This window comes from Phyllopteryx taeniolatus, chromosome 5 (assembly GCF_024500385.1).
Source record: "Phyllopteryx taeniolatus isolate TA_2022b chromosome 5, UOR_Ptae_1.2, whole genome shotgun sequence".
Taxonomy (NCBI): Eukaryota; Metazoa; Chordata; class Actinopteri; order Syngnathiformes; family Syngnathidae; genus Phyllopteryx; species Phyllopteryx taeniolatus.
Genome location: NC_084506.1, coordinates 324,905 through 337,514, shown reverse-complemented (window position 1 = coordinate 337,514; position 12,610 = coordinate 324,905). Strand labels below are relative to the sequence as shown.

At 40.8% G+C, this 12,610-nt stretch overlaps 1 protein-coding gene across 1 annotated transcript in view; it reads left to right on the top strand.

Annotated features, from left to right (window-relative positions):
• The window catches only part of cmip (c-Maf inducing protein), an 80,798-nt gene that overhangs the window by 45,809 nt on the left and 22,379 nt on the right, over window positions 1-12,610 (top strand). Inside the window, exons 7-13 of the mRNA XM_061773656.1 lie at window positions 2,292-2,372; window positions 2,499-2,602; window positions 3,121-3,225; window positions 6,867-7,310; window positions 9,057-9,122; window positions 12,423-12,449; window positions 12,532-12,580. Coding sequence (XP_061629640.1) covers window positions 2,292-2,372; window positions 2,499-2,602; window positions 3,121-3,225; window positions 6,867-7,310; window positions 9,057-9,122; window positions 12,423-12,449; window positions 12,532-12,580 — 876 coding nt within the window. The remainder of the gene's footprint in view (window positions 1-2,291; window positions 2,373-2,498; window positions 2,603-3,120; window positions 3,226-6,866; window positions 7,311-9,056; window positions 9,123-12,422; window positions 12,450-12,531; window positions 12,581-12,610) is intronic.

Genomic DNA, 12,610 nt, shown 5'->3' with positions numbered 1-12,610 from the left:
AGGAGTTTACCGACTGTAAGGTAGTGTTAGGGGAGAGTGTGGCTACACAGCATAGGATGGTGGTTTGTAAGATGACTCTGGTGGTGGGGAGCAAGATTAGGAAGACAAAGGCAGAGCAGAGAACCATGTGGTGGAAGCTGAGACAGGACAAGTGTTGTGAAGCTTTTCGGGAAGAGGTGAGACAGGCTCTCGGTGGACATGAGGAGCTTCCAGAAGACTGGACCACTGCAGCCAAGGTGATCAGAGAGGCAGGCAGGAGAGTGAGTACTTGGTGTATCTTCTGGCAGGAAATGAGAGGAGGAGACTTAGTGGTGGAACCTCACAGTACAGGAAATCATACAAGGAAAAAGGTTAGCTAAGAAGAAGTGGGACACTGAAAGGACCGAGGAGAGGCGAACGAAACACATTGAGATGCGACATAGGGCAAAGGTAGAGATGGCAAAGGCCAAACAAGAGGCATATGATGACATGTATGCCAGGTTGGACACTAAAGAAGGAGAAAATGATCTATACAGGTTGGCCAGACAGCGGGATTGCGATGGGAAGGATGTGCAGCAGGTTAGGGTGATTCAGGATAGAGATAGAAATATGTTGACTGGTGCCAGTAGTGTGCTAGATAGATGGAAAGAATACTTCAAGGAGTTGATGAATGAGGAAAATAAAAGAGAGAGTAGAAGAGGCAAGTGTGGTGGACCAGGAAGTGGCAATGATTAGTAAGGGGAAGTTAGAAATGCATTAAAGAGGATGAAAAATGGAAAGGCAGTTGGTCCTGATGACATTCCTGTGGAGGTATGGAAGCATCTAGGAGAGGTGGCTGTGGAGTTTTTGACCAGCTTGTTCAATAGAATTCTAGCGCATGAGAAGATGCCTGAGGAATGGAGGAAAAGTGTGCCCATCTTTAAGAACAAGGGTGATGTGCAGAGCTGTGGGAACTACAGAGGAATAAAGTTGATGAGCCACACGATGAAGTTATGGGAAAGAGTAGTGGAGGCTAGACTCAGGACAGAAGTGAGTATTTGCGAGCAACAGTATGGTTTCATGCCTAGAAAGAGTACCACAGATGCATTATTTGCCTTGAGGATGTTGATGGAAAAGTACAGAGAAGGTCAGAAGGAGCTACATTGTGTCTTTGTAGATCTAGAGAAAGCCTATGACAGAGTACCCAGAGAGGAACTGTGGTACTGCATGCGGAAGTCTGGAGAGGCAGAGAAGTATGTTAGAATAATACAGCACATGTACGAGGGCAGCAGAACAGCGGTGAGGTGTGCTGGAGGTGTGATAGACGAATTTAAGGTGGAGGTGGGACTTCATCAGGGATCAGCCCTGAGCCCCTTCCTGTTTGCAGTGGTGATGGATAGGCTGACAGATGAGGTTAGACTGGAATCCCCGTGGACGATGATATTTGCAGATGACATTGTGATCTGCAGTGAAAGCAGGGAGCAGGTGGAGGAACAGTTGGAAATATGGAGGCATGCACTGGAAAGCAGAGGAATGAAGATTAGCCAAAGTAAGATATAATATATGTGCATGAATGAGAGGGGTGGTAGGGGAAGAGTGAGGCTACAGGGAGAAGAGATAGCAAGGATGGAGGACTTTAAATATTTGGGTCAACCGTCCATAGCAATGTTGATTGTGGTCAGGAAGTGAAGAAACCGGTCCAAGCAGTTTGGAACGGGTGGAGGAAGGTGTCAGGTGTGTTATGTGACAAGAGTCTCTGCTAGGATGAAGGGCAAAGTTTATAAAACAGTGGTGAGGCCAGCCATGATGTACGGATTAGAGACAGTGGCACTGAAGAGACAACGGGAAGCAGAACTGGAGGTGGCGGAAATTAAGACGTTGAGGTTCGCTCTAGGAGTGACCAGGTTGGATAAAATTTGAAATTAGCTCATCAGAGGGACAGCCAACGTAAGATGTTTTGGAGACAAAGTTAGAGAGAGCTGACTTCGATGGTTCGGACACATCCAGAGGAGAGAGAGTGAGTGTATTGGTAGAAGGGTGATGTGGATGGAGCTGCCAGGCAAGAGAGCTAGAGGAAGACCAAAGAGAAGGTTGATGGATGCCGTGAGGGAAGACATGAGGGCAGTTGGTGTTCGAGAGGAGGATGCAGGAGATAGGCTTACATGGAAAAGGATGACGCGCTGTGGCGAGCCCTAAAGGGACAAGCTGAAAGGAAAAGAAGAAGAAGAATGTACAATCCAATGTGTCATTGATGGTAACTCCTGTAGGGATAACCTCTTTTGTGAATGCTTTGAAGATAATAAATTGACCTTATTTGACTTGACTTTTTGCAGCACTGCCGAGAACGGCCACGCTCCATGGTTGTTATAGAAGTGTTCACTCCTGTGGTCCAGAGAATCCTCAAACACAACATGGTGAGAAATGATCCTTTCAAAAGCTGCAGGAATGACTGTGAGGAATTTCTGTTCCCTCACTGTCCAGATCCTCATGAGCTTTATGCGATCAGGTTACTCAGGTTTTGTATTATGTGTGTTTTACAGGATTTTGGAAAGTGCCCTCGACTGCGCCTCTTTACTCAGGAGTACATCCTGGCCCTCAATGAACTGAATGCAGGAATGGAAGTTGTCAAGAAGTTTGTTCACAGGTGAGAATTTTCAATGTGCAATCTTACACTTCAGTGGATTCAGTAAATTATGAGAGCTCGGTCAAGTTGACATCATGGAAATAATGGAATGTTCATATAAATGTGCATATGAATGAACGCATCTGAGTATGCACATGAGGCTTCAAGAATTTACTGTTGAGCTGATCTGGTGAATTTTAAAATAATTGTTACTACTTTGATTTGATTTTATAATACAGTGGTTATCTCTGTATTTGTATGACAGTTACGAATGATAAAACGCTACTTACAAACATTGCCTTTCATCCAACCATTTTCTGAGCCGCTTCTCCTCACTAGGGTTGCGGCCATGCTGGAGCCTAACATTGCCTTTGCAGTTAATAAAATAGGTTTTATGATGGTGACAGTTTGAGCCTTGAAATTTGAACAACTTGGCAGTCATCCACTGTGGATTGTGTTTTAAAGGTTCCACTGTATTTATTTAATTCTGAACTTTGAGTAGCTGCTGACCATGGTGTTTAACCTACACTGTGTTGCAGCATGCACGGGCCAACAGGGCAGTGCCCTCATCCACGTGTCCTGCCTAACCTGGTTGCAGTATGTCTTGCCGCCATTTACTCCTGTTACGAGGAGTTCATTAACAGGTTAGTCAGACGTGCGCACACACACACACACACACAGTCACTTTTCATCTTTTCTGCTCTGCATGGTTAGAGTTGCCTCGCATCCTTCACTCTTTTTATGGGTCCGGCTTTTTGAGCTGCTCAGATCCGTTGATCCTGAAGATCAGCATCATAAAAGATGGACTACAAGTCATACTTTGTCGAGCACCATTTTTATACCACTCCAAGACAAAACAACAACTCGCAGGAATATATAAACCTTTTCTCATCGTAGATACACTCATAATCCTAAAATTATAATTTCCCCTAAATTTATAACCTCCTTCCCTTACACTGACTTTTTTTTCTTTCAGTACTTTTATAAATAGTTGAGCTGTCTACAATTCTATAATATATCTAACTTGTAATAATTTCGACTTGAATTATTACATCTATGTTTATTTTTAAAGGTTTCATATTTTACCAAACCAATTTTTTCTTGTATTTGGGATAATAATATATTGGCTCTATGGTGTCTCAGTAAACATGTGAAATATGAATTAAAATTGTCCACACATTCCTGAGTTCAAGTTGTTTTTCTGCCCAGAGGCCCAAAATCAGGTCATTCGAATTTCTTGAGTTTATTTACATCACTCGTGAAGATCTCTGACTACCTCTCCCCTCCCGACCTAGCGCAGTCAACATAACAAACACGTGTGCTCTCACAAGTGGGTCTTCTACACGGAGGCAACCAATCAGAGGAAAGGGGTGGGGGTCTTAGCCAAATATGGAAAAACCGGATACAAAACTGGGTCGAACAGAAGTAGCTGTCAGAGGGGCCTTTTCTGGATACTCGTGTGACAAAACCAATGGGTTTTTTAAAAATTTAATTGACACCTTTATACTCAGTCTACGTTATGCCTGGATCAGACTACAAGATAAATTTGGTCTTTCACGATTGCACTATGTCAGACTACTGCCATCAAATCTTGCTGTATCTCGGTCATACAGTGGCAACGCTACACGGCGTATATTCCGATACCACCGTATCCCGTCTTTTACTATCACTGGGATTTATCTTGTCAGATCAAACACTGTCGGAGAGGCATGACCAGAAAATGTGTCACCTTTCACTCCAACTGGATACAACTGTTTGCTTGGCGACAAGTTGTTGTCAAACAATGGATCGCCGCGGGAATGTTGGGGCGGGGGAAAAAAGAACAAAAAGAGGCGAAAAAAACTTGGGAGAGCATGTTTTGTGCTGTCAATTCAAGGATTGATTGAAGTCTCGAGGTATTGTAATGCGATACGACTCGCAAGCACACAAAACATTATATATAGCCTAGCAAGCTAGTGCTAGCACTAACGTTTGTATGTCAACATGCCAGCTTCAGTCAACATTGGTTTGTGTGAGTGAATAAATGTTGACAATGGTGACCAAGTATGTTGACAACGGCAAGCACGGTCGGCAATTCGCCGGTCACAATTCACAATCCTATTGGTCAACGTCAAGGTGTGCTGTCGGAGAGTTGTCGTTGCTAGCCAAAAAATCAAACATGCTAGACTTTTCATTTTGGCATCGTAGGGCTATCATAGGGCCAAATTGTTGGTCGTGGATTATGTCACACGACATGAAGTTTTGTCGTTCCCGACAAAATATGTCAGGTCCGATCTAGGAAATCGTCCGCGATAGCTAATCGTGCCAATATTGGGGATAAAATGCTGTAGTCTTATCTAGGCATTAGAAACTCACTTTATGGAAGTCTAAATCGCCAAAATATGGGACCTTTAAATAAGAATAGACTGACTTTCCAAGATCACAAATAGCGGTTGCTAAATTGCATGTTAAGTCATTCTAACAGATTGAGTGAGCTGCGCTGTTGCCCATATAAAATACGTTAACACAACGTTATGTGTTTTTTCCCTCCTTTTGAGTGAGTTCAAGAAGTGCTTCAGACAAACAGTGAGTTCTCCAGGGAGGATTGAGCCGTTTTTAGCCGTAAGGCCACTTTATTAGGGAATTGTATGCGAGGAGGACCACAGCCCGGCTTGTCGTCTCCGTGGTGATGATTTTGCATATGATAAATCCCGATAGCTCATATTCCGTATTTAAAAGAAGATTTTGTGATTTAGGTAGCTCTGATTTGACCAATCAAAATTTGGGAGAGCACCACAAGTGCATAATGAAGTTTGACAGGATGGAATTGCAAGTGTTAATGTAAGCGCAAACAAACATAACCAAGTTACAGAAAATAAATTGATCAGATCTGATAATTTTGGGGAAGCCAGCAACCTCATAAAAGCCAAACTTTGTTTTATTTAACTTGCCCCAAGTTCATGGCAATTGAATGTACTGGTAAGTGCGCATCTGGGTAAAATTTATTATACTATTTATATAAATGTAAAAGTTTCATATTTGAGGTCACCAGCCACACACTCTACATGAGCACATGCCTACAAAAGGCAGGTGTACTCTGCTTGAGTGACATGAACAACAGTCTGTGCGGATATGGTCTAAACTGGAGATCCTGCCTAAAGTAATAGGCCCTCTGCTCCACAGTGACGGTCCAGGCGTGTAGACAGCGCAAAGCTTCTTGGGAAGTAGGACCAGCAGCTCCTGTTGCTTCCCAGAATTTTTTCAGTGCTCTTTTTAACTACAGTACTGTAGTCGCAGAAAATAAAGCAAAACATTGCGCTTTACTTAAATTGGTTCTTATCCATAATCTGTTATGAGTGTGTGCATTAGCTATATGTATTAGGTTGGTATTTGTGAATTTTTGTGTAGTGGCATTGAGATCATGTTCACTGAATCACTAAGCAATTTTATGACTTTGTCTCAAAGTGAAAGTCTCAAAGTTTGTCCTTTTTTGAGTCATTGCTGCCACATTATAGTTAAATAGCCAATAATGCTAACTGCACCAGAGATGTGCACTTCAGTGAGCAATAACAAAAAAATCCACAATGCACAGAATCCGCAATAAGTGAACTGCGATATAGCGAGAGATTACTGTATTGCCGAATTGACAATGTGTCACGATCATTTTTGTTGGTTTTCCAAAAAGTTCATAGGAGTGGAAAAGTTCTCCCCGTCGTCTCTCATTTTGCCTGCGCTACACTGGCACCGCTGTATGTGCCGGTTTGCACCTGCCTTTCAGATCTATTTAAAGACGCTAAATCAGCCAGCACACTTCATCACACGTTTGATAAATGACATTACGTGTGTTAAATTCAAGTATTTGAATATACAATTCCTCCCACAATGCGCAAAATGGACTGAATAGCAATTTAGCCAAATCCGGTTAGTCCACTTGTTTGTTTTAAGTTTGTGCCCGTTTTTGCACGTGCAAAACTTTAGTAAACCAGGCCCTGAATGGTGTCTCTCGAGTATTTTCCATGAGGCTTTGTATTGACAAAATACACATATGCTGTAACCACACACATCACCGTCATCGTTGTCAACATCATTCTCCATGGAGAATACACACCTTTCTTGATTTATTTTTTTATTTATTTTTCTTCTAAACACCCTAACCTCCAAGGATCTTATGGTACCAAATCTCATGTCTTGAAATTCATTGTTAATATGTATATGTGTGCACACGTTCATTGTCATTAATACTACTAAGTTGGAGGTTAAGCCATATCACTTTTTCCTTTTTTCCTACCACCATACTTTGCTTCAGTCGAGACAACTCTCCGAGCCTGAAGGAGATCAGAAATGGCTGCCAGCAGCAGAATGACCGCAAGCCTCCGATGCCTCTCCGCCTGCTGCGCCCAGAGCCCCCAACGCCACCTTCTACCACCCTGCTCCCCCTCTCCTGCAACCCCAGTCCTCCTCAGCCACCTCCTCCTATTCCCCCAAACCCTCCACCATCAATCCCCATATGCTCCCCAACACCCAGCCTGCCCCTCTCTCCTCCTCCGTGTGTTGTCAACTCCAGCGAGATCCTGGTGGAGTTAGAGCGCAACAATAACTCTGCCAACACAAAGCGGAAGTCAGAACACGACAGTGAACCCAACCTCATCGACTGTCTACTGGTCAGCCCAGCCGTCAACACTCTATCCATCCAGCTGCCTGCGCAGGCGGACCGTGTGCTTGGGTGTTTTGCTCTCATCCTTAAGATGCTGTGAGTTTACATGCATTGCCAAATCTTGCATTGATCTTGGTGAAAATGAAAGTTGCAAACACATGCATGATCTAACTCAGGGCTGTCAGCTTGCAGGCCACATACACCCCAATTTGATCTCAAGTGGGCCAGACCAGTATGTCCATGGCCTTATGAGCTATAAATAATGACAATTCAATTGTTTACAATTTTTGGGGTGTACATAATTACAACTACATTAGGGAAAATATTCACATTTATTGAATTTTATCTTTTATTTATTATTGTCTTGTCATAACAAAAAATGCAATTTCTACAATATTGTGAATCAGTGTTTTCATTTACAGTTGCAACTTACAGATCACAGTAGATCTATAAACTCTATATACCTTTTATATAAAACAAAAACACTTGGTCTCTAAACAAATTAATAGCTGAAAAATATCTTGGAATAGTTCAAGTTTTTCATGTTCACTTTAGTATGCCAACTTTTTTTGACTGATGTCTAAATCAATGTGCTTAAATTTTTATGGGTAAAGTGCACAACACAAAGCCGAGAGAATATAAAATATTTAAATCTTTATATGGTTGTTTTTCATCTTTCCTGTGATTTCACAGATAAATGTCAAATTCAGCAATAAGAGACATAAACACGATCAGCCTCTTTGTATTTGTAAAGATCTGGAAAAAATGAGTCACATGCATTATTATGTGTTAGCTGATACAAATGCTGTTTCAAAGTTTCTGCATTTGCAAATGCTCAGTTTTGATTGACACCGTCATGTGTTAATTTAACAATACAATATTTGTCTGGCACCAGTGGATTCACCTATTCGCAGTATTATTATTATTGTTTAAATCTTTTTTGGGGGGTGGCAGGGACCTACCCCACTTATTGGCAGTATTTCCCCAATTATTCACTTATTCATCTTTTTTGGGGGGGGGCAGGGACATTTCATGGCAATTATAATGGTCGTCAATTATTCACTGATTTTCGCGCGGGTCCACTGTGTAGTTATCATTCTGAATGTAGTTTACAGTGGTGTAGAACTTTCCTGAAACCTACTGATGACATTTTGACTTACATGATGCTAAATTAGGTATCCAACATATTCGAAACAGCTTCGTTGTACTACACATCCACTGTCCAATAAAAAACAAGCACTATTTCCAAATCTATTTTGTCATTATGGGAAAATCACCAGATTTGGACATACATTTCATTTGACAGGGAAATTATATTTTTAAATGAATACGTCCTGACGTTGTTAATCAAAATTTAGCATTGTTTTGTAACGGTAGATTTTGGGGGTACAGCTGTTAATTAGGTTAATAGTGTACGTATATAATAAATACTATCAATTCAGAGTTGGTTCTACTCAGTTAAGGTGACATTATATCGGTATGCCTGAAGTAATTGAGTTAAAATGGGTTGGACATGGGTTGGACGGAATGGGATCACACAGGGTTAGGGTTCGGTATGTGAAAATGAAGCTCTAGTTACGTGTGGGACTTACTTTCAAGGTGAAGGTCTTGTAACCACATTGAAGAGACTGGCCTTAAACTAGGCTGCCTCATTTGTTAACAAAAAAGAACCTGGGTGTTACTTCACTCCTAGTAATGTGATACACCTTCTGCTAAGTCAGCACTGTGGGCCTGCGTCATCTCAGCGGCTCATGTTCAACCACACCTTTTGTCCTGGAGTCTTACTTATTCGGCGTCCAACCCGAAGAACTTATTTGTAATGACTGTTTCTGTGTGTGTCAGGTCGGATTATGACGACTGGAGACCTGCATTGGCCAGCCTGTTGCAGCCCATCCCTTTTCCGAAAGAGTGAGTCTTCACATACAGTAAACTGAAACGTCAGCACATTGTTGCCATATTGTATTTAACCAAGTACTGTAGTTAATTTTTACGGTTATTGTTATGTTGTAATCGTTAATTTATTAACTGATCGTTGAGAATTCTGATGTTGTTGTGGATTTGGTTGTTAATTGCATCTTGAAGAAACTGAGGCAAAAAGGAGTGCACTACTTGGTGGCAATCAGTATTCATGGTCACATGGTGAGCTGGAGCCTATCCAAGCTGACTTGCAGGGTACACCCTGGAGTGAATGGCAATCACAGAGCTTATCTAGACAGACAACCATTCGTACTTGCATTAGCAACTATTGGTCATTTAGAGTATTTAATCAACCTAACATGCTTGTTTTTGAAATGTGGGTGGAAACCGAAGTCTCCGGAGAAAAGCCATGCAAGCACGAGTAGAACATGCAAACTCCATCTATGCCTTAACGTTTAGCCATCTTAAATTAATTTTAAAAATATGTCCATTGATTAATGGGTTTAAAATTCCCCACAGTTGATCAAAGACATGTATTCAAATGCCTAGTAGGTTGTGCTGTCAGAAATGAAGTGCAGTTTAGCACTTTTACTAGGGCTGGGTGATATGGCCGTAAAAGAAAATCTGTTTTTTTCAAAATACAATTTATGATTTTAATCAATTCCCCCCTTCTCTTATATAAAAAAAGGCAAATGACAAAGACATATTGTTGTTTACCCTTATGGCATGTACTTTATTTCTTCTGACACCAAACAAGCTTTGAAACAGTTTTTTCCAGGTAGGTTTTTTTCGATTAACTTGTATCAACTCACCAGAAATAAAAGTGAAAAATAAAGTAAATGAAGTAAGTCCCGTTATATGTAAACACGATCCTTCATAATATTACACTTTAAATGTTCAACAAATTAACGTCATAAAAAAAGCTCCTTTGGTTCCAGTCTCCAGCCCAAACACAATTATAGACTGTTACCAACAACACAGCCCATCTTTATAACACTTTCTAATGAGTCTTTACCTTTCGGTCTCATTGTACCTTGGGAAGTTGACACCATTGGTTCCTTCGGGGACATGGATGCTGACGTGCAGTGAAGTCCCTCAACATGCACCCTGTGCCAGGTGGGCGTTAACTAGAGAGTTTACACCTTGTTCCCCGGAGAGCCTGTTATCATGTGCTTGAAACCAAGCCATTTCTGGAAGCAGCTCATGAGGTGTCTGATTGCGAGGGTCATTAAGCAGTGGAGGAGAGGCAACTTGTTGTCACCAACACTGGGACTCACCTGTAACTCACCTGCACCACTGTTGCTCTGCAGTAACTTCACGCGTCATAAGGAAATGCAACAATACTCCCTAGTAACCTGTAGCTCAGGATACAATTAGTCACATCAATGCACATGCTAACAAGAATTATTCTGAAATTAAGCAATTTATTTGAACACGTAATACTTTGTTTTTATTTACTTGCTCTTGTTTTGAAATTCACAGCCCTACATTTATTTAGTAAATGAGAAAACACACAGTTGTGCCCATATGTTTGATTACCCAATCAGAATTTTTAAGATGTGTACAATTCTTTAAAGAAAACATCAAGGGCCAGGCGAAACACATTTAATTTTATTTTAATAGGATTCAAATTAAACTGTCAAGCATTTCAGAAAAGCATTATCATGAAAAAACAAAACAAAAACATAACCATAAAGAAATTAATGATGGTTGTTGTTCAGTCATCATTTGTCATCAGTCGTATTTAATGAAAAAAAACAATATTTCACAAATGTTGCCTGGGCATGTAAACTTATGAGTATATCCATCCATCCATTTTCTTTACCGCTTTACCGTGGGCTGCTGGAGCCTATCCCAGCTATCCTCGGGCGGGAGGCGGGGTACATCATGAACCGGTCGCCAGCCAATCGCAGGGCACTTATGAGTATATATATGCAGTGATATGTACCCCTATCATATTGGAATGGAAGTGTAGGCTACACCTTTTTCATAACCTCTAGGTGGCGGTGGCATACTAGAATGCGGACTAGTAAGTAAATAAAGCAGCATGAACATAAAACCAACCCACCATGTTGCATAGCCTAATACTGTGCAAAGAATAGCTATAGAGCTCTTCAGGCTAAAAAATAATAGGCTTGTGCACTTTGCAGCAGAGTAACATTGGATGAACCTTTACATCACATGGGGACTGTTCTACAGTGGATCACTTAATATACTGTATTACAGGATCATGAAACCAATTGATTAAAATAAACAAATACAATTTATAGTATAAATTTAAATATACCTATTCTTTAACATATATCTTGTATCTCCATATTCCAAACTTTATCCATTTTATTTTATTTTCCTGAGTTATGCTAAGATGTAATCCCAGAGAAAATTGCTTTCTTATCTTGAATAAATAAAATTGTCTTGTTTATACAAGAACAAATATTCCAATAACCAGTTGAACACTCCCCCTAACATTGTGTTGACTGGTTCCTCCGAGATAAAATAAAAATGAAGAGCTGTGTCATCAGCAGCTATATCAGAATCGTAATCATCTTTATTTTGCCAAGTATGTCCAAAAAACACACAAGGAATTTGTCTCCGGTAGTTGGACCCACTCTAGTACAACAATAGATAGTCAATTGACAAAGAATACTTTTGAGACATAAAGACATTGAGAAAAACACTGAGCAATAAAAGGTTCCTAGTAATCTGGTAATCCTGGTACTTTTTTTTTTTCCCTCTAGACCTCTAGCTCTTAGACGAGTTTGGATGACTAATATTGCAATAGTCCGGTGCAATGACCACTGTGCAAAAGACTTAAAAGGAATGTATGCAGTTTAAAGTGACTAGTAGTGCGATAATCTGGGACAATGTCGATTGTGAAAATGTTGCAGATACTCCTCAGTCAGTGTGCAAATGGGGCAGATGCTACTCTGGCATGAATGGCTAGTATTGGTCAACAACAACAGATATGCAAACTACCACAGTGAGTGCACAAGTAATGTATAATTGGCCCGACAGAAATGTGACAACAAACTCAAGACAAAGAACTGGTGACATGTTGTAATGGAATTAATTGTAGGGTAGCTGTTTAAGAAGTTGATGGAAAGAGGGAAGAAGCTGTTGGAATGTCTGCTAGTTTGAGTTTGCATTGTTCGGTAGCGCCTACCTGTGGGAAGGAACTGTGCAGCTCGAACCAAATATAATGCAGTAAGATCAAGAGAAAGCAATGAAAATAATTCTAAATATTTAACGTTTCCATTAAGATACTGACAATTCATTTGTCCTCTTCTGCAGGGCCCTTGCACATGCCAAATTCACAAAGTAAGTACCACATACAACATGACTGGATATTAAAATATTGATTTCAGTTTACCAATTTTGTTGCGTCTCCCTGACTGAATAGGGAACTGAAATATGTCATTCAGAGGTTTGCAGAGGATCCAAGGCAGGAGGTGAGTTTGTTCAAACCGGTGTTAACCCTC